We start from the raw sequence: 25,744 nt of genomic DNA, 5'->3' as shown, positions 1-25,744 counted from the left end.
GTCTGGGCTATGCATGCCCAAATAACTCACTAACCCTCTGGAATTACAACACACACACAGAAGACTGATACTTAAAGGCTGGAGATACGGTAATGAACTTGCTGTCCCTAACTTCATGGAGAGACAGAGTATAAACGAATAATAACATGAAGAAAAAATAAAGCAGAGTGAGGAGAAAGTAGATAAAAGGGGCTGGAGTGTGCCATTTTAGACAGTGGGGTCAGAGAAGGTCTTCCTGAGAAGGTGACATTTGGGCAAACATACATTATCAGAAGGAGCAAGCTCTGCCAAAATCTGGGGAAGGCAGATTGCAGGTGAAGGAATTGGCAAGTAGGAAAACTTGAGGCAGAAATGGTTCGGCATCTTGAGGATGGGAGGATTGGTGTGGCCTGAGTAGCTGAGAGGGGGAGGGGTGGAGGAGAGAAGGTCAGAGTACTAGGTCCTTGGAAGGGACGGTGGATTTTATTATGAATGCAATGAGAAGTCCTTGGTTTTGAGCAGGTAAATAATCTGCTCTGATGGATGTTTTTGAAAGATCTATATGCTGATTGGAGAATCGGTAGTAGGGAAATGTCATAGGGGCAATTCTGGAAGCAGGGAAACCAGCTAAATGGCTATTACAGTAATCCAAGTGCAAGAAGACTGGTTTGGACAGCAGAGAAGCATTTACTTCTAAATTCAGATCATTGCACTGTATTTAAATTGCACCATCTTGCTCTTAAAAGTTACAGATACCAAATGATTTAAGGAGACAGTCTTAGGACCAAGGGGGAGCAAACTCATTTGAAGGCAGTATTTGTTTGCAAAGCTCAGGTCCCGGAAAGAGGATATTCCCTCAAACTACTAACGAGTAGTTCACTGTTCTTACAGGAATTGATTCCTTGAAGTAGTGGAGCCCACTAGGAGAGGCAATGCAGGGAGAAGCTGCTGGCATTGAGCACAAGTGTCGTATTAGGAGTAGCCCTGAAGAAACAGCTGGCTGGAAGCTAACATTCTTACAGTGGTCTGGGGCTGCTGGGGTCTGTGGACCTTGAGCCTCACCCCCTTTACCTGCCTGGTTGGAATGCACTCCCATTTCAACAATAAGTAGGGATTCCCCTCTTTTATTGAGGAATATAGTTGTCAGTATAAAGTTGTCAACTCTAGCCACCTGGTAGAGACCTGTTCCTGCTCAGAGACCCAACAGGAGGGCTGCGTAGAGGCAGAACATAGGATACCAGAAGGCCAGTCGACAGCCCTCCTTCTAATTAATGCTTGTTCTCACTAGCTGAGGGCTTTTATGTGTTTTAGTTGCTTAGGTGCTCCCAGGTTCTACACTGCCTTTGACATTGTCTCTTCTACAGCTAGCTGCCAGCTCTTCGATGTCCAGGAGTGCTTTCTCCCCTGTGTAGCCCTTGGCCAGGAGTCATTTGCATCTCAGATATATCCAAGAATTCGCCTCAGCAGTTGGTTGCTTTGTGTGTTGGTAGCACTGGTTCTGCATTCCCCTTTTGGTCTTGTATATAAACAGGCTGTGCCGAGGGATGCATGTTTTAAAAATGTTTAAAAAATGTTTATTTATTTTTGAGAGAGAGGGAGAGACAGAGCGTGAGCAGGGGAGGGCAGAGAGAGGGAGACAGAATCTGAAGCAGGCTCCAGGCTCTGAGCTGTCAGCACTGAGCCTGATGCGGGGCTCGAACTCACGGACCGCGAGATCATGACCTGAGCTGAAGTCAGCTGCTCAACAGACTGAGCCAGCCAGTGGCCCCCCCACCCCCAGGGCATGCAGTTTTAATTTTTAGTAGTTTGTATTTAGCAGAGAGCTTCTAGAGCTTCCTTTACGCGCCGTTTTGAGACCTGCCTCTTCACCTGGATTCTTGTATTTCCATCTCAGACTCTCAAACTCTGCAAATTTGTTGGTATATTTAAAAAACTGTGCATTTCCTCACAATGTTAAGAGTATAGATTCGGGGCGCCTGGGTGGCTCAGTCGGTTAAGCGGCCGACTTCAGCTCAGGTCACGATCTCGCGGTCCGTGAGTTTGAGCCCCGCGTCGGGCTCTGGGCTGATGGCTCAGAGCCTGGAGCCTGTTTCTGATTCTGTGTCTCCCTCTCTCTCTGCCCCTCCCCCATTCATGCTCTGTCTCTCTCTGTCTCAAAAATAAATAAAGGTTAAAATAAATTTTTTTTAAAAGGAGTATAGATTAAATGATTTGACAGTGTCACACTGGAAGATACTGGGTTCTCATGTGACTTTCCTGCTTTGTGCAGCTTTGTGACTTCCATGCAGTTGCATTGGTGGGTATTCTCTGCATCTTCTCCCCAAGTCTGTCTTCACTTCCTTTAAGCTTAATGCTTAGGATGCTTCTAGCTAGGACACAAACCTATGTGGGCTTATTCAATATCATTCTCTGAATGGGTGTAATTGTTGACTAGTTTCTAGTTACTCAGTCCTTCCCCAACTGTGGTGCAGCAGACTATTCTAACTTCACTTGATGTTTTTATGGAGCAGCTGACCACACTCTCCTTAGAGGAGTTGGGGGATGGGCATGAGGCCCATTTCTCTGTGTGCCCATAACATTCTCTGTGCCTGTTTCCTATTGACACGTGTAGTGGTGACACACACTCTGTCCTGGATCCAGAAGAATTTATGACTTTCATCTCACTTCACTTTAAATTCAGATACAGAGGCAGCCGCAGAATAAAATGAATCCCATTACTTTACAGTTTTCATATGGCATTTACCCTCTCATAAAGCACCTGTCTCTCTTCCTCTGTATATTAGATTGTGTTGTGTTGTATTAAATGTTATTTATATGTTGTATATAACATACAGATGCACGTATATTTATATATGCAGACACATATGTATCTACTTCTGTCCCCACATTTCTCCTGTGTTGTAGATCTATCTGTCTTCACTTAGTCCCACCAACCAAAACTCAGTTATGTCCCAAATTGAACTCATCCCCCTTTCCCTGCCCAGGCTTGCATCTTCTCCAGTGTTCCTTTTCTGGGTGAGGGACCTCACCATCTTTCCACTCACCAGAACTTTCAGGTCGTCTTCTTGCTCTCCCTCATCTAATGAATCTCCAAAGTCTGTTGATTTCAGTCCTAAGTGGTCTTTTATCTGTTCTTTCTCCCTCCTACCTAGTTCGTTTCTTGCTTGGACTCCTTTAGTAGCCTCCTTAGTGGTTCTTCTACTTTTAGTCTTCCTCACCTCTAAAATTGCACATTGCTTTAGAATTCTTTTTCTAAAACACAACTGTGTACCTGTTATTTCCCTATTAAACTGGTTATTCTCTGTTCTCACAGATCCGTTCTGTGCCCCTCTCTTCCCTACTCGGTATCTGGAAGTGGACATCTGTGGACTGCATCACCTGGGCTTCTTTGCCCTCCTGCTTCCCATTGCATTTGGCCCGTGAGAGGCACTGATGGGAGGGCAGGAGAGAGAGGTTGAAGTAGTCATACCTTCATCCCACCGTTCCACATTTTGGCAGGGGTTGCATCCCATGACACTACTGTCCTCTGGGCTTCAGCAGCTCTGGTAACGCTGGGCCCTCCCTTTGCCATTTCAGGCAAGGATGTTAAAGGCTTCCTGCTGTTGTTGATGTCTGGGAAGTTCACGGCACCTTATTGTTAATGCCTTAACTCTGCCCACATCCTCACTGAACTCTGCAGTTAAACCCTTTTGAGTGTCATCAGTTTCCTGCTGAGACTTTGATGCTTACCTAAAATCCTTCAATGCTCTGCTTTCAGCATGAAGTCCATACTCCTTAGAGCAAGTAGTAACTACTGCTAACCTCTCTAGCTGCAGGTGTTGAAGCTGCCACCAATTCTTGCCCTCTACTTCAAGACTGAAGTACCCATTCTGAGGTTTTTTTTTTTTTTACTTTCACTTTTTATTTGAACTCCAGTTAGTTAACATAACAGTGTAATATTAGTTTCAGGTGTAGAATGTAGTGATTCATCACTCACATACAACACCTAGTGCTCATCACAAGTGCCCTCCTTAATACCGATCACCCATTTAACCCATCCTCCTGCCCACCTTCTGTGTTCTTTTAGTGCCTTCCATATATCACAAGAGTACTGACACTAGACTAATTTTTTGTCTGTCTCCTGTAGGTTGGAAAGATGGAGGGACTATACTTACCATGTAGGAGAATTCATTTAGAGAATGTAAAATGCATTATTATTGTGAATAAAAGGAAAAAAAAAGATAAGATTGTGGGAAATTAAATATTTAGGAAATATAATCGCTTTTCGATCTCTCAGTTCCAAGGTGTAAAGCTCTGAAGGAAATGGATTTAATTAAAACTTCTGAGTCAGACTGTTACTGCTACAATCGAAATTCCCGAATGGAGTGGAAATACATGTGGTCAACTCTGCAGGTAAGAGCCTATGTTTAAATTATGTCTGAGGAGCTGGGAATTAAAATGTACTTCTTCAAGAATACAAAATAGCTTTTATATGACATAGAGCTGTGTATCAGTATGAAAGCTAGCTTGGGAATCACATCCAGTGGCCCAAGGGAAAGGGATATGTGGAAGGGTACATTAACTCTTCATACGCTTCATCAGCCCTTCCCCAAACTACTCCAAATAAATATGGTTTCTAAGTGAGCACAGTGTGCTTGCTATTCAGATACATACTTTCCAAAATCATTGCTATCCCAAGCCCCTCTCTGGTTCTAGGTATGGCCAAGATAATAGTTAATCTCAATAGCCCAGTACTTTTCCTTCATTAATAATACTTATTAAGCACTAGTTAAGTGCCAGGAACTATTATAGGCTCTTAGGATACATCAGTGAACAAAATAGATCCCTGCTCCTGTGATGTTTATACTCCTAGGGATAGGAGTTAGGCCATAAATGTAATAGAGAAGAAAATTAAAAAACTAGTAAGTGCTATGAAAAAAGAAAATGTAGAGTAAGGTAAGCGGAATGAGGGAGGTGGGGGGGCAGTATAAAAAGAGTGATCAGGGTAGTTCTTGTAGAGAAGGTGATATTTAAGAAAGACTGTAATTTTTTTTAAATGTTTATTCGTTTTTGAGAGAGAGAGACACAGAGAGAGAGAGACAGTGCAAGTGGAGGAGGAGGGGCAGAGAGAGAGAGAGACACAGGATCCAAAACAGGCTCTAGGCTCTGAGCTGTCAGCACAGAGCCCAAACTGGTTCAGAGCTCAAACTCATGAACCAGGAGATCATGATCTGATCCAAAGTCAGACACTTAACTGACTGAGCTACCCAGGTGCCCTGAGAAAGATTTTAATGAAGTTAGTGAGTTACCAAGATAATATACCAAGAAAGAGTGTTCTAGGCTGAGGGAAAAAGATGGGACAGCATATCAGAAGGCATATGATGTTAATTTGTACTATTACTGATAATATACACCATTTTGATCACCTGCGTAAGGTGGTATTGTCAATTTACAATTTTACCACTGGAAAGTGACCATTTTCCCCTTTGTAATAAATGAGTATTTTGAGGAGATACTTTGAAACTATGTAGATACTCTTTTCCTTACCTTTCACCCTATAGTTTTATCGTCCATTGATGATGCTTGCATGAACCAGTTATCATGCTGTTTTATCAAATGGTGATTTTCTAATTCCATTACTCTTTCCTCATTCATCAGTATTCTTCAACAAGGAAGACTTTTTCCTTCTCCAGTTTATATTTATTTCATATAATAAATATATATTTAATTATATAAATTATATATTATATATATATTATATAAATATTATATATCTAATTATATATAAATATATTATATATAATATAAATATAATATATTTATATTCATGTAATATTACAGATTGCCAATTCATTCAGTGGATTAGAATCCATTACTCATAATTTATTTTGATATTCAAATTATCCTAGATTTGGCCGGTAGGAGTTCCTTCAAAGTATCTCATGTGGGAGCACCTGGGTGGCTCAGTTGGTTAAGCATCTGACTTCGGCTCAGGTCATGATCTCACAGTTTGTCAGTTTGAGCCCTGTGTCAGACTCTGTGCTGACAGCTCAGAGCCTGGATCCTGCTTCAGATTCTGTGTCTCCCTCTCTCTCTGCCCCTCCTCCACTCACGCTCTCTCTCTAAAAATTAAATAAAAACATTAAAAGAAATGTTTTTTAAAGTATCTCATGTGTCCTTTTAATTTGTGCCTATCATTTGAGCATCTCTGGCAAACAGGATGCTCCAGGCTTATCTTGTAATTTCCTAAACCCAGCTCTGGAATCCTACATTTTTTCAAGGAGCATTCAGAGTTAGATGTGTTTATTAGTGCTGGGATACCATTGTCATATGCATACACACGGAGACACAGAGACATATACACCCCTACACCTGCACATGTATCTATTTCTGTCACTTTTTTTTTTAATATGTGTTTTTGCAAGAGAGAGACAGAATCCAAAGCAGGCTCCACACTATCAGCACGAAGCCCACTGTGGGGCTTGAACTCATGAACCATGAGATCATGACCTGAGCCAAAGTTGGATGCTCAACCAACTGAGCCAACCAGGGGCCCCCTGTCACTCTGTTAAAAAACATGCATTCTGGGGCACCTGGGTGGCTCAGTTTGTTGAGCTTCCAACTCTTGATTTCAGCCCAGGTCATGATCCCAGGGTTTTGGACTCGAACCCTGTATCAGGTTCCGTGCTAAGCATGGAGCCTACTTGGGATTCTCTCTCCCTCTCCCTGTGCCCCTCTCCCCCACTCACACACACACACACACACACACACACACACACACACACACATACACACACACACACGCTCTCTCTCTCTCTCTGAAATTAAAAACAAAAACAAAAAAACATGCTTTTTGATATCTCCCATACTACTGGGTTCATTCTAATCTCTCTCCTTGTCGTATTTGTAACTTTCTTCTATGATAATGGGGAACCTGGTTTTCATTATCCTCAGTATATTAATTTATTTGCTTAATGCTAGGGTAGTAATTTGTTTATTATTTATTTGTCAACGTTTGTTTAGAGTGTGTTTTATCTCTAGCTTAAGAGTACATAGTCTAATACTATGCTCCAAAATTACTTAGGTTAATTCATTCCCACCCATCCTCCTTCAATATGGTTATATTATTCATTTGAAATATATTTGGTTTCATTCATTTCCATTTTCATTTGAAATATATTTGTTTTTATTTTTAAGGGTTTTCCCCCATCCTAGTTGATTTTATTATAATTATTTTTTAGTATGTGCAATATTAGTATGGTTTAAAATCACAGGTCTACACAGAAGTATCCTCAGAGAAGTGTCACTCCCCCTCATTTCTCTATCATTCCTATCCAACCCTTGTGGGTAGTCAATATTACTAGCTTCTGTCTTTCCTGTGTTTCTTTTTTCAAAACTAAGCAGTGATGCATGTTTATAGACAGTGCTAAGGAGTGGGTTTAGATGGAGGACCAATGGCTGAGCCTGGGTCAGTCTTATATGAAGAGGTCAGGGAGGAGGAAGAGGCCAACAGAGGAGAGAGAGAGAAGGAGCAACAGGTGAAGATGTCCAGGACGCTGTGGGAAGAAGTGTTACAAGCAGGGCCAAAATGCTGTTGGTGGATCAAATATGATGACGGAGAATGCATTGGCCATTTGATTTAGCAACATGGAGGTCCCTGGTGACTTTGTCAGGGACAGCCTGTTGGAAACGACACATTGGAAGAGGGTTAAAGAGAGAATGGAGAGGAGAAGAACTGAAGACTGCAGGTATGGGCAACTTTTTAAAAGAATCTGAGTGCACTGGGAAGCAAGGGGATAGCTGGAGGGGAAAGTGGCTTTTTTGTTTTTAAATGGAAAAGCTTCAACATGTTTGTGTCCTGATAGGAATGGTCTAACAGAGAGGGACGAAGTGCTGATAGGCTGTCCTTGAGTGGACAGAGGTGGATCTGATTTCTGTGCCTTGAGAATCTTCTTTAAGTCTCCTCTGTGGCAGAAAGTTCCTCCCCACAGGCAGGAAGCAGAGCACGTGCCTGCAGGTGCTGCCAGGTGGGTGGAGGTGGGGATAGGAACCTGTTGATGTTCTCTTCTGGCTTCTTTCATTTTCAGTGGAGAGTGAGGAAGGGGAGGAGGTATTGGTGTTGAGGAAGGAAAAGCTGTGAAATCTTTGTTGAAGAGAGTGGAGAGTAGATAGGAATGTGGTGTGATCGCCTATAGCTGCAGGTCCCACTTCAGGTTCCCACTCAGGGGCTTGAAGTCAAGCTACTATGTGTTTATCTAGCACCATTGGGTGGTACAAATGCCAAGAGTAGAATGGGTGGAGAGTTGGATTTTGCAGGTGGATGTGACAAAGCAAGAGCAGTGCAAATGAGTCGGGTACCTGCAAGAGAATGATTTGTCATGATCGATCGTGGAATTTAGCTGGATTAAGAAGGGGCTAAGGACATCAAAGGGGTGAGGAGCAGGGGAAAAATGGCTTGAACCATGGTGGGGTCAAAGGCTTACTGGGGTCGAGGTACTATACAGGGCCTGCTAGAAAGGTAGGAGTTGGTGGTCAGCCAGTGAGATGCATGAAACAACCTGTAGAGGGGCTGTAGTTTGGTATGAACAAGGTCCTGGGTGTGGCCGTGGGAGTAGTTAGCTGAGGTGGGGCAGAGAACAAGCATAAGAGGGTAGGAGTTCAAGATGCTGAGAATCAGAGCATTGGAAGGAGTTTGGCGTACATAATAAACACATTGAACCCTGAGAAATATGACAGGAAATAGTATTAGAGAGAGAGCATCAGTGAGCCAGGAACTAAAGTCCAGGAGAAATGAGTGTCGGTAATGGGTTATATCACCTGATGCCCTGTCTTCAGAGTTGGTGATCTCACTATCCTTTTCAGGCTTGCCTTACTCTTGGACAGAGAAGAGGAATAGAGAGGGAGAAAGGCAGCAGCAGAATTGTTCTTTAATGAACACTGGATTGTCACTGTTTGCTTGGTACTGTAGCCAGTACTTTGTTGTGAGACTAGAATAGGACCTGTGGTTGGATTCTGGTCCTTCTTCAGGAGGCATGGGGAGAGAAGCCTGAATTACATATGCTCAGCTGATCCAGAAGGAAGTGCTTTTTCTCACAACGCAGTAGAAAATGGTAGAGACACAATTCTTGTTCTCATGTTTATAACCAAATAGTTTGCCACCTATTACTTTTGTCATTCTTTTTCACATGTCCCTTGACCACAACAACTTGCTACAGGAGGGAGTTAAGTCACCTACAACTCAGGGGAAGAAATAACCACTTTCAAAAGTCTCTGTGCTCAGTGCGTTTGAACTAAACACAGATCTGTAGGTCCATCCCTGGGATCCCTGGGATCGTGTATATCTGAGTGTTCTTTATCCGTTATCTTGGGCTCTCTTTACTCCTCTGCTTATGATTTGAAGGAGCTTATGAGAAGTTTTAACTTCTGTGTTTACGGATTTCTTTGTTCTTATTTTATAGGTGAAAATTACCAGTTCAGGCCTGCTCAATATTGCATATATCACAGGAAGACATAATTGTCAGTATCCAGAAACAATTCTATCTTTTATCAAATGTGTGATTCATAATTTTTGGACACCAAAGGAGTCTAATGAAGTTACCATAATCATCAATCCATATGGAGAGACCATGTGCTTCTCTGTGAAGCCTGTCAGGAAGATATTTATCTATACAATTAGTGTGAATCGAAACAGTAAGTCTGTTTTCATTATACTTGATTTTATGGATTTAGTTTTTCTGGAGTGACATTTCAATAAAGTGACTTTTCTTTTACCAACTACATTGACACAAAGTCTTTGTTGTGTGTGTGTGTCTTTTTTATTCCAGTTGTGGATTTCAAACTCTTCCTTGTGTTTGTAGCAGGTATTTTCCTCTTCTTTTATGCAAAGACCTTGAGTAGGTAAGTATCCCTTTTTATTTTGTTAATTTTGTAAATTAAAAAGAGTATAGGACAATTTTGACCCTATGCTAAGTATTTCCACACTAGTTTGCAGTTCTTGCTTTAGGTTTTACAAACAGTAGTTCTGAAGATAGTGCTTGAAAGGCCTTTTAAAACCAGAAACAGTACACATGATATGTACGTATATATTACAGCATGCTTTTACATGCATCATTTTGTGTTACATATTAATACACGTTTTTTATTTGATCCCCTTAATTATGTGAACTTTGCATTATTGTTCTCATTTTATCAATGAGAAAACCAACATTCATCATCACTGACTAGTTCTTGCTAGGGCCGAGATTTATATTCAGGTTTTCTGATGCCAGATACTTGCTCTCTCTATTAGATTCAAGCTGCCTCCAACATTTGTGGCTCTGATACAGAAGGTTGAGTTTAACAAATATTTGACTCTTGGATAAACATAGCATCCTGATATTTTGTTTATTACAAGTTCTTTCATGAAAAAGGAGTCCTTTTCCAATAATATTTTACTTCTTATTTTTTTTTCCAATTTATTTTATTTTATTTTATTTTTTCAATATATGAAATTTATTGTCAAATTGGTTTCCATACAACACCCAGTGCTCATCCCAAAAGGTGCCCTCCTCAATACCCATCACCCACCCTCCCCTCCCTCCCACCCCCCATCAACCCTCAGCTTGCTCTCAGTTTTTAACAGTCTCCTATGCTTTGGCTCTCTCCCACTCTAACCTCTTTTTTTTTTTTTTCCTTCCCCTCCCCCATGGGTTTCTCTTAAGTTTCTCAGGATCCACATAAGAGTGAAACCATATGGTATCTGTCTTTCTCTGTATGGCTTATTTCACTTAGCATCACACTCTCCAGTTCCATCCACGTTGCTACAAAAGGCCATATTTCATTCTTTCTCATCGCCACGTAGTATTCCATTGTGTATATAAACCACAATTTCTTTATCCAACAAAAGGCCATATTTCATTCTTTCTCATCGCCACGTAGTATTCCATTGTGTATATAAACCACAATTTCTTTATCCATTCATCAGTTGATGGACATTTAGGCTCTTTCCATAATTTGGCTATTGTTGAGAGTGCTGCTATAAACATTGGGGTACAAGTGCCCCTATGCAGCAGTACTCCTGTATCCCTTGGGTAAATTCCTAGCAGTGCTATTAATATTTTACTTCTTAGCTTGCTATTCTTAATACTGTTCATCTTTCTTGTGGTGCAATTAAGTATGTTTAATGTAATCCATGGCCTTTATAAAACCAATGTTAGTTACATAGCCTGAAGAGTAAAGCGTGGACTCAGAGGAGCTGGGCTATAAACCTGAATCCTCCAATTGGCAGATACTGACTTATGGAAGGTCTTTAACTTCTTGGTGTCTTAGCTTCCTCCTCTGTAAAATTTTGACATGGATAACTATTTCACAGGGCTGTTGTGAATGCATGCAGAGCTCTCAGACAAGTGCCTGCTACATGGTAGGCACTCAGTAATTATTCTTGGATCAGATTCTAAACATAGATAACTCAGACATTTTGTTTTGAGTTAGTGGCAAGCTATTGACTATAAATTTCAAGTATAGAAATTTCATTTTTTGAGTATAGGATCTAATTAAAACTAACATCTGAGTTTTTCTTCTTAGTATTCTTTATAGTTGCTATCGTCAGGTTAAACAGTTTTAATACTGAAAGTGCTGCTTGGCATTTAAATGGCTTTTATTTGCTTGTTTTGACAGAAGTCCTATTTTCTTTTACTCTTCTGGGACCGTGCTAGGTGTTCTAATGACGTTAGTCTTTGTCCTGCTTCTGGTCAAAAGGTTTATTCCTAAGGTAGGCCTACTGTGTATAAATGAATAAAAGAGGGAAACCATGATCTCATAGACATGAAAAATGGATCAAAGTTAATCACATTGATTATGACAGTTCCAAATTCAAACTGTATTTCTATACTGTATTACAAAACTGGCTTTAAAATGTATCTTTTTCTAGAGATTCCATTTTTATTTGTTATTATGTATACCCTTAAGTAAATATAACTTTTGGTGATACTTTTTTGAGACCCTATTATTTAAAAAAAATTTTTTTAATGTTTACTTATTTTTGAGAGACTGAGAGAGACACAGAGTGTGAGTGCGGGGAGGGGAGGGACAGAAGGAGAGGGAGACACATAATCTGAAGCAGGCTTCAGGCTCTGAGCTGTCAGCACAGAGCCCGGTGCGGGGCTCGAACTCAGGAGCTGTGAGATCATGACCTGAGCCAAAGTCAGACGCTCAACCGACTGAGCCACCCAGGCGCCCCAAGGCCCTTTTACTTTCAGGTAGTAGATCTTTCTTAGGAATGGTGGGGGCTGATTCTATGCTGAGTAGAAATTTCTCTTATCTTGACAGAGCTGAGGAATGTTGTGATGCTGAACCATCAAGGCCTTGAGTAACAGCATTGCTACAACTGGGGATTTCTTCATTATTATTAGTTCCCCGAAACACCTTTAATGAAAGAATGCCCTGCACTTAGTTGAGGATAAATATTAGTTAATGTTGATAATGTTGCAGATACTCTGATTAAAGCTTGCAACACTGGCATTATTTTGAGATAAATTTATTTTTTAAAACAGTGCCTCTCCACCTCCACCTTTAGTATACATGCAAGTTACCTGAGTATTATCCTGCTGAAATGCAGGTTGTGATTTGGGAGTCTGCCATGGGGCCCAAGAGTCTGCATTCCAGCAAGTTCCCGGGTAATGCCAATGCTGCTGGTTCATGGGCCATAACTTTAACAAGACACCAGAGAGCACCTTGAATTGACCTCAGTGCAGTGTGATGTAGAAGTTTCTAATAATATAAAGGGTTTATTTGTTTCCTCCTATTTTTGTGAGAGTGAATGAACCAAAACCTGTGTCATTTATTCTCTTTCACACACAGTATAGCACCTTTTGGGCTCTAATGGTTGGTTGTTGGTTTGCTTCAGTTTATGTTGTATGCCATTTGATGGAAGATCTGAAGTGGCTATGGCATGAAAACAGAATATATATATTAGGTAGGTAATTAAAAAAAAAATATATATATGTATTATTGACAAAGCTGAAAGTATAACTAAGAGGCCTTCCTTTGGAAGTATGTTTCTCTCTAGCATCTAAATTTTCCTTTTGAACTAAGAAGTGCTGTTAAAAACATTTTATTTTATTCCCACAGTTGATGATTTCAGTTCATTAGATCTCTCTTTTTCTTTAAGTTTGTTTATTTATTTATTTGGAGAGAGCATAAGTGGGGGAGGGACAGAGAGAGAAAGAGAGAGAGAGAGAAGGAGGGAGGGAGGGAGGGAGGGAGAGAGGAGAGGAGAGAGACAGAGGGAATCCCAAGCAGGCTTCTCCCTGTCAGCATAGAGCCTGATGGGGGGGCTTGAACTCAAACGGTGAGATCACAACGCGAGCCGAAATCAAGAGTTGGACACCCAACTGACTGAACCACCCAGGCAACCCTTTTAGATCTCATTTTAGTCTATTTCCCAATGACATCTTTCTTAGTTTTCTGTACTAATGATGAAAAGAGCAAAAAAGTATTTGTCCCTTTTGACTGCTTTTATGCTTTGAATCATGACTCTTTCTTTTTCTTAGTGTATTCAGCATGAAAGGTGAAAAATCCTAAATATAAATTACTAATGAAAACTTGAATTTTCAGAAACAGAGAAGCTATTAAGAAACCACTTGTTCTTATTTGCTGAAAGCAAAAACAAATGAACAAGTTTTAAAAATTATTTATTTGTTTTAATTGGGGAATAATGGAGAATGGGAGGGTCAACTTTCTCCTAAGCCCTTAGTGCCAAACTTCTCACGTAAGTCCACCCACCCAAAACAGAAGCAATCAATTTTTGTTTTAATTGAAGATTTTTATGTCTTTAGCTCATTTTTCGTTTTATGCTTAAGTATTTTTAAAGTAAATTACAGATATCATGGTATGTTCTTCTAAATATTTCAGTAAACATCTCTAAAAAAAAGAGCATTTTCTTCTATAGTTAAATACCTATTAAATCTTAAAAAAATCAATAATTACATAAATTACTCAGGCCATGTTCAGATTTCCCCAGTGTCCTTGATGGTTGGTCTGTATAAGGTGGGATATAGTCCAGTACCATATTTTGCATTTATTATGTCTTGTAGGTCTTTTTTTTTTTTAAATTTTTTTTTTTCAACGTTTATTTTTGGGACAGAGAGAGACAGAGCATGAACGGGGGAGGGGCAGAGAGAGAGGGAGACACAGAATCGGAAACAGGCTCCAGGCTCTGAGCCATCAGCCCAGAGCCCGACGCGGGGCTCGAACTCACGGACCGCGAGATCGTGACCTGGCTGAAGTCGGACGCTTAACCGACTGCGCCACCCAGGCGCCCCTGTAGGTCTTTTTTAATCCATAACAATTGCTTTTTTCATCATAGTGCTCTGGTGAAGAGACTAGTTGTCCTGTAGAGTGTCCCAACTGTCTGGATTTTTCTGATTACTCCTTTGTGGTATAATTTAACTTGCTCCTCTCTCCCCTGTATTTCCTAAACTGGAAATTAGATCTTGAGGCTTTCTTAGACACAAGTGAACCATTTGTCATAGTATACATCAGAGGAGATGTGTATTTCACATCAGATCAGAGGGAGGATGCAGAATATCTCATCATCCTGCCATTATTAATGTAGAAACTGAGCACTGTATTAGGGGGATATAGACTGATCCCTCCACTATATTTTCCTTTTTTGGCTAGAAAGTAAAAATGAGAAATAGGGTTTGTAGCCAACTGTGACATATGCTGAGGCTTATTCCTGACCAAAGGAACTATGGTAACATTTGCCCATCTAGGACTCTGAACTAAAAAATATACATATCATAATAATTTATTATTAGACAACCTTAATTATCACAAAAAGTCAGCACAGTATCTCACATTGAAGGAATAACTACCCCTCTACGTGATTTTCAGCCTTACTTCTTTGGAAAAAGAAAACACAAATGAAGGTTTTCTGCTTAAGTCAAGGCTCTACCAGGATCTTTCACATAACTTTTCAGGTTCAGATTTTCAAGTTCTTCTGCTTTTACAGGCTATGTTTTGGTAGCTGGATTTCTCAGCTTTGCTGTTTGTTATAAGCATGGGCCCCTGGTTGATGAAAGGAGCGTGACTCTTTTGACGTGGACACTGCGGCTCCTCGCCCTGGTTCTGATCTATTGTGGAGTCACCGTGCCCCAGGGCTCCTATGCAGCTCTGATCCTCATCCTGGCCTCCAGGAGTCTACGCTACCCACTGAAGGCGTTCACTTATATGAGGTGGTGCGTATCTTTTTTCTCCTTGTAAATGTGACATTTTGAGTTCTGGTTTTCTTTATTGTTTGGGTAAGTTTCTTGGATGTGTCCTATTGAGTCTCACAATTAACTACATTTCATCTGGGGATTTGGGAGAGAAAGAGGATAGAGAATTTAAGCATCTAATCCCATCTCCATTTCTAGTCTTCATTAATGTTTCAGAGGTCTCCCCCCAAATACTAGGTAATTACAGCTCACCTAGAACTTACTAAGATCAGGGGCAAAATTACTTGGGTTCTGGGTTGCCTACAATTTCTACTTTTATTCTACATTTCCTTTCATTAGGACCCAAGATTGCTTTAAAGGTATTTGTTGTGCTTATGAAATAGAGCTAAATGAATGTATTGTTTATGCTTAGGACTTTTTGGGTTTTTTTAGGTTTAAAGTTAAGGCTTAAGGGGCGCCTGGGTGGCTTAGTCGGTTAAGTGTCCAACTTCGGCTCAGGTCATGATCTCGCGGTCCATGAGTTCGAGCCCCGCATCGGGCTCTGTGCTGACAGCTCAGAGCCTGGAGCTTGCTTCAGATTCTGTGTCTCCCTCTATCTCTGACCCTTCCCGGCTCGCACTCTGTCTCTGTCTCACTCTCTCTCTCAAAAATAAATGAACGTTAAAAAAAAATTTTTTTTAAATAAAGTTAAGGCTTAAGCCCTTGAAAGATACAGAAAGAGAGATGAGGTAGCTTCTGTTGTCACAACTGTATTATGTCTCTCCTTAGTCACTGAGCCGGAACACCTGTTTTTGTGTCAGGTGCACGGATGAAGGAGATAGTCCCTACCCTTGAGGTGTACTTGCTGAGCCATCAGCATGCGTTTCTGTATCTTTGGAGTGTTAAAAATATGCCTGTTCAGGGACTATGGCACATAGAGTTCAGGAGAGTTCCTGAAAGAGATATTACTGGGCTGAACCTTAATGAATTAATAAAACAGCCGGGTGAATAAATGTGGGAAGGACCTCCCTGACAGGGAGAAAGCCCAGTTTGGTAGCATCATGAGGCAGGCAAGGGAGGTGGCCGTCGGCCAGGTTGTGGAGGCATCACAGGCTGTGTTAAGGAATCTAGTCTGATCCTGTGCATAGTGGAGGCAAGAAGCCATTCTGCAATGCAGTCAGCATTCTCTGCCTGCTGCCTAGACCAGAATTACAAATCCAAATGCTTGGGGCTGGTCCTGACTGGGTGATGCTGAGCAGGGGTGAGTCAGTGGGGCCATCATGAGGACTGTGAGAAATTCTACAATGCAACCTCATCAGTAAGGGGGCAATTACTACTCAGCTTGAGCTGATTATTACCACATAGGAATATGGGCCCTGCCTTGCCAGATCTTTTGTTTTTTTTTAGAAAAGCTGGAAATACGGATTTGAATGTGAATTCTTATTATTTTTAAATGTTGGCAACTAATCTAAAAATAAAAATACAGTTAACACAATCAAAGCAGAGACCATGAACCTCATTGGGTGGCAGAATGTGGCCCATCTGCCTTCTGGCACAGAGGGTGGATGTAAGCGGGAGGCCCTGGGACAGTGACATCATAGCGGTCCAGGCAAGAGGTGATGAGGGCCCAGAGTCAGGCAGAGAGACCGTGAGGGAGTGAGGGTGTTAATAAATATTTATGAGGTAAACCTGGCTGAGAGGAAGGAGACTCTGGTAACTGGTAGTCTATGGATCTGCTACTACACATATAGCCAGTGACAGGACAGGGCCCTTGTGCAGAGAATGTTGGCAAGACTGCAAGGTAGCGAGGCTGGGACAGAGGGGCTGCTGCTAGCTGCTCTCTGCACTGCCTCAGAGGCCAAAGGTGACTGGGACCACCAGAGGTCCCTCTGCTAGGAGGAGCTAGCCATCCACATTCCCCAGGCCTGGGTCCTTTGCCAGGCTTGTGGCTTGAGGAACGCGGGTTAGCATTTGGGCCCCTTTTGTTTTAAACCTCCAGCTGCCTCACCAAGTGTAAGGTGTGTTCTGTTACCTGTGTGATGGTCCTTTTATGCATTTGCTGTGCATTCTGTTAACACAAACCTAATAAAATGTTTTGTAACTTCTTCAGCTTTTCATTTTGCTAGTGAATAATTACGTGAACAAGTACAAGACAAAACAACAACAAAACAGGAACATAAATAACAAACCAGAGAAATAATACCTTGATTTGTACAGTATTTTAGTTTTACAAAGAGCTGTTTGAATATATCCTAATATATGGTAGCTACTCTCTTGATTATCCTTATTGAACACTTACTATAGGCCACTCGCTTTACACAAAATATCTCATCTAACCTGTATAGTGACCTAATGAGGTTTAGATGTTATATTTAAAAACAAATTTTTTTTAAGTTTATTTATTTATGACAGAGATGGCAAAAGTGCACAAGGGGCAAAGAACAAGGGAGACACAGAATCTGAAGCAGGCTCTGGGCTAAGCTGTCAGCACAGAGCCCAACACGGGGCTCGAACTCACAAACCACGAGATCATGACCGGAGCCAAAGTTGGACACTTAACCCACTGAGCCACCCAGGTGTCCTGTGAGGTAGATGTTATTGCTTTCACTTTGTTCATATGAGCAAAGTGAGGGTCAGAGCTGTTAATAGTTGCCTCAGTTGATACAGTGGGTAAAACTCAAAGCCAGGACTGTGTCCCAGTCTTCTGCTCAGAGACCAGAGGTTTTCCTCTAGGGAGACCAGGCTAGGTGTTCAGACAAGGAAAAGGAAACAATATTGGTGGTTCCTCAGTCTGACTCATCATCCACCACACAATCTTTAAAAGACTTTTCAGGTCCCAACACTCAAAAAAATATATGTTTAACCACCTCCTGGTAATTCTTGTACTCATCCAGATTTGGGAATCTCTGGTTAAATTTTAAACCACCCAAGAACATTTTTAAAAACTCATTGATAAATGTAACATATGTGTTAAAACCTTATCATCATTACCATCTTTATGAGATTCTCCCCTTTAGGACTTTCCTGATGCAAAAAGAAAATTCCAATAATGAGCCCCTTAGCATGTAAGCAAAGGAGGAATTATAAATTATTGTACACAAACGACCTTTGTATGGTATTTACTCCCTGTCTCTAGGATTAGTCAGAATCACCACCACTAGGTGGAGGTGATATCCCACAAATCTTCCTTTTTTTTTTTTTTTTCCTTTAGGTCTAGCAAGTAAGTGGCCATGAATTCTACCAGGTCTCTGTAAAACGGTATCTCAAAAGATTTGCTTCTGTTAGTGCCCAAGATAATGAGCAGGCCAAGCATAAGGAAACCAGACTTTTAATGATCTGATTGTGCGATTGAAAATTACTGAGAATACAATTAACATGTCTATCAGAAATTGAGTCTCAAATTCCTAAGAACATTATTTAGGATGGTCCAGGAAGAGAAGAAATGTACTATTAGCCTGAACTGCATGTTCTGTATTCCATAGTCACAGTAAGAACCATAAAAAAGTATAGTGTGGTGTCAAGGAAGTTAAGTATTACTGTTACTTTCTGAGAAATGTAGTTTTATAAATCTTAAGGGTTGAATTGAGCAGTCAAATATGACCAGGAGTCTAGCAACCAAATGCCACATGTTTTAGGAAAATGAAGAAATGGTGGACATCCAAGAAGCCAGTGTTTAAGTATCTGACTGAAGATGAATACCGGGAACAGGCTGATGCTGAGACAAGCAGCGCCCTGGAGGAGCTGCGTGGAGCCTGCCGCAGGCCCGACTTCCCCACGTGGCTGGTAGTCTCCAGACTCCAGGCTCCTAACAAGTAAGCCCTGCTCAGCCGCCGGGACCACACTGGGGTTGGGATGATTGTGAAAACACTGTGACGGTTTGCTACAGGTACTTCACATTAGGAACAGACTGCTGCCCAGGAGAACCCATGATGCGGAAACTGTCAGTGGCCCTGCTCTTTCTTCAGTGCTCTGACTTGCACAGAGCTGCTAATGTCAGGACAAATAGTGACCTGATGTTTGATACGGAAGGTCGTAAACATAACTTCCACATGAGAAGTGACCGGTGTCGAAAGTAATTGTCAAAGCTTACCAGGAAAGACATCTTTGTCCCAAAATCTTTTTCCTTACTGCTTCCCTTCCTTCATAGTTTTATCTAAATAACAGTGCCCTCAAATTAAACATTGAAGGGGGAAAGTATTGATGTACTAAAATAATGAATGAATAATGACTCTAACAAGAGAAAAGGAATTAGAAAACAGGACTCGTTAGGATAGGCAGCAGTCAGTGCTCGTAAGTCAGCCTCCTTCTCTGCTCTTTCTCTGAATATCTCCAGAGGGATCACCTAAGCCATTCCCATTTTTACACCCAATGTATAAATGCCATTCTCTATTGATGTAAAGTCAAATTTAATTAAAAAGAGGATAAATAGCAAGAGAACATGTTATCTTCCACATAAACCTTTCTGTGATAACATTAACTTTATTTAAAACAAAAAAACTACTTATTAGATTTGCAGACTTTGTTCTTGGAGGAAGCCACTTGTCGCCTGAAGAAATTAGTCTGCATGAAGAGCAATATGGTTTTGGGGGCGCCTTCTTGGAAGAACAGCTTTTTAACCTGAGGACTGCCTGATGACCATTGACTTCATTCTGGACAAGAAATGGGCTAAGGGCAAGGATCCTATTAACATTGGGCAGAACGGTTCTAGGGAACAGTGGCAAAAGCATTTGCTATGGAGAAGAGTCATACTGGAAAGGAAAACTAAACATTATTGAAGATAACTTCTCGTTCTTGGTGAGTTCTGCTACTTATTGTAGTCATCAAGATTTTGTGAGAGTCATTGCCACTTTCCTTGAATGAAGACTTTCATTAGGAGCAAGAGAATCATGTTGATCTTCAAAGAGCAAGTTAACATGAACATCTGCCTTGCCAACACCAGGCATTAAATCTTAACCTCAGAACCTGTGTCTGAAGACTGCATATAAGTGTTGGAAGAGACCTGAGATATGCTGGACCAGTGTTTTCCAAAGTATAATCCACAGGGTGCTAATAAGTGCTAGTCAGTAAAGGGATTGTGAGGTCAACTAAGATAGTAACAAAGTTAAACAAATGTACCACAGGACTTCTCAGAGCCTTTAATACTGACGATGCACGTTGTCAATCTCCTGGATAGAAACTGTGTGCTGCCATTTCTGACTTAATTTGACCACAGAATCCTTTTCCGTGAGATTGATATTCCTTGGAGCAGTTTGGAAAATGCTAATGATGGCAGAATTGAGATTTGGGGAGGTTCAATAACTTGTCCAAAACTACAAAGCTATTTAGAGGCAGCACTGGGACTAGACATCAGCCCTAATGTTACCTACAACTCAGGGTTAAGAAGAGACCTTCAGAGGTGAGCCTAGGGCCCATCTCCCTACAGCCTTGGATCTCACAGTATTGGTGACTTTTTTATTTTTTAATAATGGACAACTATCTATTTGATAACTATGATAGAGAACATTTCCTAAGATTATATTTTAAAGTTTGATAAGATTTTTATAGACATATAAATTTTAGAAAGAATTATTTTCTAGAATTTTTTGTATATTGCAATTGAAGACACTTAACCTCTTGTGACATTTTGAGTTGACTGGTCCATTTTTAAAATTTAGTTATATATATATTTGTAACAGTTTCCTACACAACAGACTTGTGATCTTTCTTCAGAGAACAAATATTTTTTTCTTGATTCTCCGGAGTGAAATGACCCTGAGCTTTGACCCTGGGGAAAGAAGGCCAAAACTAAGAGCTGAGAAAAGATCTGAACATGGCAAAACAATCTAAGTAAGGTTAAGATGTGCTAAATTGATTCACTTAAAGAAGGTTTTGCTGTGTTGAGTTCTTAAAGAGGCATACAGAATGAGGAATCTCTTTTTACTAGGAGGGATGTGGATACGGAGGAAGGACATTACAGAAAATTTAGGAGCTGCTTTCCTGAGCCAAGATCAGTAGAGTGTTTCTAATTGTTAAAACGAGAGCATGGCTACCCATTTGGAACTTTCTAGGTTGATTTTCAAATATTTTCTCTTTGAAGCAGTGTGTCAGTATTTTACAAGTTCCTCTTTTTACAAGACACCTTTCAGTATTAAGAGCTCTGCAGTCTTTGTGAAATGCACTAAATTCAATCTGTGCTTTCACATAGATTGATATCAAATATCAAAGAATCTTCCATTCAAATTTATGATGATTATGATGATGACTGTTTTATAAGTGTAAACAAGTCTGACACTTTTGTTATAGTTTTATCTGAATTTTTTATAATTAAATTTATTGCCGGTATATTATGAATGTGTCAGATGCATCAGTGCTGTGCTCACCATGTTCACCTCCCAGGAGGCAGTTTTTGGCAGAATGTGTGTCTGAATGATGTGTGCACAGTCAGCTGCAGTCTGGGCCTTACCTATGCCATGTTGAAGAGGGGCTGGCTGCAGAAGGAGGCCCTAGTGGGTCAAGCTGGGTGGGACCATCACAATAAAAACAGCTAAAGAGAGGAAGAGTACAAGAGTCTTCTGGGATGCTGTTTTTCAGGTTTATTTTAGAGGAAATCATGGATTTGTCAGTTTCTGTTATGTGAGTACTGTGAAAAGCAAAACAGTTACAAGCATTAGTTGTGATACATTTGGTGTATTTCTGTTGTGTTCATTTGATTTGGGGTTTATTATAGTGCTGATCACAGTTCTAATCCCCGTGAAGCAATACACCGATGACTCCCATAGGAGAGCTTTTTTTCTCTTCTTTCCTTTCTCCCTTCCCTCCTCTCTCTGTCTTCCCCCTCCCACCTCCCTCTCCCTCCGTTATTTAAAGTCCTTTAAACTGTTTAAATGACCATTCAGTAAAATGGCTCTGCCCTTCACGGTTAAAAGTTGGCTTCGTGCTTCATATCGCCATAGGTGTGCAATTATGGAACAGAACAGATGCTTTGTGTTAGTGCTTAGGCAAGGTGCCTCATAAAAGCTTACTGTTGTTAGCAAGTTGGGGCTATTTGACACCAAAATGTGTGGGTGAGATTTAGCGTAAGGGGGCCATGCTTGAACAATTATATCATTCAAATGTTATTTTTTAAATGTTTTAAAACACATTTTACATATCACAAAAATTGCTTTGTGAATTGGTTGTACACTTTGCCAATAATACTAAGGGCTGAAATCAGAGGGGAATGTCCATCTGATGTTTAGGACAGTATTTCAATTTATGACCTTTTTTAAAAAATCTAGAAATTTAAGAGATTTCAGTTTTTAAGAGGCTTGGAATAGATGATGGATTATATCAATATATTGAAACAAGTTCATAAATTAAGACCCCTGCAGTTGTGTTAAGAAAAAGGATTATTGTGTATGAGGTTATTTCCTAGAGAAGTACAGTTTTTTAAATCAGCCTTTTTTGTCCAGCTGTTGCATAAATAACATAATGGATGTAGAATTTCGAAGATGCCTGCATTAAGATAGAGAGGTGTTTGTAGGTGACCCCACTGCTGCCTTCTGAGACCCCCACCAGGAGGTATGACACTGATGAGTTTACCACATGAGTTAGCCAATTCATTGTATTTAGTGACTCACAGCCAAAAATAAAACTAGCATAAGGATAAAAACACTTGAATTTGTAAGACCAGCAGATTCTCTCCCAGAAGACAGATCTATGAGGGGTCAAATAGTAGGAATAAGGTTGCTTGAGCAGAAAGAGAACAAAGGGAGTTTGTTACATAATTCAAGTGTTTGATGTCACCAGGCCAAAAAGTCTGATTTAATCCCTCAGTGGGACTACCCTAACGTGATGAGGTACTAAATCTTTTGGCACAGGCCTCCTTTATGCAGACCCTGCCAGCTTTTCCTCTCTGTGCCTGTTGTCACTGACCAGCATCTCCACCCCCTTCTACTGGGCATGTTCTTCATTCAGATACGTTCTTAAAATCTTCAGTCTTTCTCTGGCTTAGGAATCTAGTTACCATTTTAAGGCAACTGCCTATTTTTGCTATGGTCTCTGAATGTGATGCCTTCACAGGTCACAGGAGATTTGGACTGAGTGTATACTTAGTAGGATACATCTTGGAAGACACATTCAATGGGATAGCTGCTCTTTATTGTTTCAATTTTTTTTTTAATTTTTTTAATGTTTGTTTATTTTTGAGAGCAAGAGCGACAGAGCGCAAGCAGGGGAGGGGCAGAAAAAGAGAGGGAGACACAGAATCTGAAACAGGCTCCAGACTCTGAGCTGTCAGCACAGAGCCCGATGCGGGGCTCAAACTCCGGAACAGCGAGATCAGGACCTGAGCCAAAGTCACTCAACCTGCTGAGCCACAGAGACACCCCTTGTTTAAATTTTTTTTTTTTTTTGAGAGAGTGAGAGCACACACACATGTGAGCACAAGGGGGGAAGGGACAGAGGGAGAGAATCTTAAGCGGGCTTCATACCCAGCAAGGAGTCCCACAGGGGCCCCCCACACAACTGTGAGATCATGACCTGAGCCGAAATCAAGAGCCGGGTGCTCAACCAACGAGCCACCCGCTATTTTAACCACTATTATTTAAATAATTTGGGAGAATCTATTTTTTACATTTGGTCCATTTTCCAGAAAGGCAATAATCAAAAGGAGAAAGGGGAGGAGAACCAGCATTTATTGGTGATCTGTCAAGTACTATACTGGGCACTTTCTATGCCTCTTCATTTTGACTTACAATCACTGTAATATACTTTAGCATTATTTCCATTTTTCAACTGAGGAAAGACTCGGAGAAGGTTGCTAAAGGACCTATGTAGCTAAAGCGGTATAATCAGAATGTAAGGCTCAGTGTGTCAGGGCCCGTGCCCTTGCTATTTCCTTTCCTGCCATCTTTAAAAAAACAAAGTCAAGTTAAGTGGCTGATCAGTTGAAGAGATGACTACATCTCCTGAATTTATGTGTGTGCCAACTCTGGGGCAATGGACCAATTCCCCCGCCTCCAAACTACTGCAAATCTGTACTTTTGTACACTAAAAGTAAATTAGAATTGAGTAGCACTGGTCTACATGTTATTTTTTTGAGACCCTTCCCCCCTACCCCCATTGAGATTTTCAGGGAACAAAAAGTTCCTGACCTTTTTAAAATACAAGTTTACAGGTGAAGAGAATAATAGCTGACAATTTGGAAAGAGGGTATGTAACTTGTTAAGTGATTATAAAACTCTTGCTTACATCTTTTTGACACCTCTTAGACAAAAAAGAAATATTGAAACTGTGGAACAGATCCTATAACCTCTCCTGTCTATGGCTTTTGCACACTATAGATTTGGCCTTTGTTACTTGTCATTCTTCCTCAGCTCAACTTATATTTTGCTTAATTTTGTCCCTTAACGAACTCATATCTGCAACCAACTTAATGATTATAATTCACGTTGGAACCAAATGCTTGACTGTACAACTTACTAGGTGTCGGCAAACATCGTAACATAGCACTGTAGTCCGGGGGAATGCGATCTTATTATAGATGTCAGTGTTAACAAACTATGAAGAGAACGGGGTGCTGGTTGGGGAAATGAGACTGCACTCCTCTTGCCATGGGCTCTTGGCCACACAACGATGGCAGTATTTATAGTGCACACTGTGTGTCAGGTACCTCTGCGTTTCAACATCAAAACAACCTGAAGGCAGATATTACAATCACCGTCATTTTACAGTGCCTCTGAGGCACAGAGAGGTTGTGAATATATGTAAATTTCCTCTGGCAGAGCTGAGACTCAAGTCCAGACAGTGGCACTCCAGAACCCACAATTTACCCCCAGCACTGTCAGGTTCCTGGGTTGCCGTCTAAAATCTTCCTGGAGCCACAGTGGTGCAGATGGTCTTGCATTAGCCACTTGAAGCAGATGAGAGCTGAGTGAGAGCCACCTGGACTGGGCTCATTTCTCCCCCAGTCTAGACATCAACATATTTCCAGTTACTCTCTTAAGCCACGGTTTGTCTGGCATAAGGTAAATTACTTTCTGACTTGAGAAACCAGTCTCCCTTTCTCTCACCCCTTTATTTGGTCCCACTGTCTCCCCATCTGCTTGATGGTTTGGAATTCTTGAGTCAGGTAATCTTAGAGCTTTGCAGAAATGGCACAGGAGCGTTTTGGGGCTTCCGAAGTAGCTTTGTCTTATCCCCACGCACCAAAGGACAGAACTTCTAAAGGGAAAATCACTTTTCACTTCCCTGTACTCAGCTCTGACACAGCATGCCTCATCTTCACAGAATAACATAATTTTAGGGTCCAGCCTCTCATACTGAAGATGAGAGAACTGAGGCCCAGAAATCACCCCAAAATGATCTCTTCCTCTAGAACTACAGTGTCCAGGTATGGTAGCCATGAGCCTCATGTGACTGTTTAAATTTAAATGAGAAATCTAATTCCTCAGATGCACTGGCCACATTGCAAGTGCTTAATAGCCACCATACCAGACGGTGCTGCTTTACCAAAGCCGTTGCTCCTGGGTACTGGCTTGTCTTTCCTGACTCCTGTGACATGGGCCTTCAGGGTCCCGGCCAGCCTCCCAAGTTTTGTCTACAGGGTTGCCAGACTATCCAAGTCACCTCCAGAGTATAAGGGGTCTGAC

At 41.0% G+C, this 25,744-nt stretch overlaps 1 protein-coding gene across 10 annotated transcripts in view; it reads left to right on the top strand.

The window, feature by feature from the left end:
* Positions 1 to 25,744, top strand: part of NEMP2 (nuclear envelope integral membrane protein 2) — a 123,543-nt gene that overhangs the window by 5,750 nt on the left and 92,049 nt on the right. For 8 of the 10 annotated variants that reach the window (XM_045034148.1, XM_023259555.2, XR_002744889.2 and 5 more), the window contains exons 2-8: positions 4,256 to 4,371; positions 9,417 to 9,648; positions 9,783 to 9,855; positions 11,614 to 11,707; positions 12,796 to 12,910; positions 14,951 to 15,176; positions 18,770 to 18,946. In XM_045034148.1, coding sequence (XP_044890083.1) covers positions 4,256 to 4,371; positions 9,417 to 9,648; positions 9,783 to 9,855; positions 11,614 to 11,707; positions 12,796 to 12,910; positions 14,951 to 15,176; positions 18,770 to 18,946 — 1,033 coding nt within the window. Of the gene's footprint in view, positions 1 to 4,255; positions 4,372 to 9,416; positions 9,649 to 9,782; positions 9,856 to 11,613; positions 11,708 to 12,795; positions 12,911 to 14,950; positions 15,177 to 18,769; positions 18,947 to 19,642; positions 21,461 to 25,744 lie in introns of those variants that run through there. The other 2 variants (XM_023259554.2, XM_045034149.1) reach the window with 1 other exon arrangement.

The sequence above is a fragment of the Felis catus genome, chromosome C1 (assembly GCF_018350175.1).
Source record: "Felis catus isolate Fca126 chromosome C1, F.catus_Fca126_mat1.0, whole genome shotgun sequence".
Classification (NCBI taxonomy): Eukaryota; Metazoa; Chordata; class Mammalia; order Carnivora; family Felidae; genus Felis; species Felis catus.
Note: the sequence above shows the minus strand (reverse complement) of the source record. Positions and strands in the feature narration are given on the sequence as shown.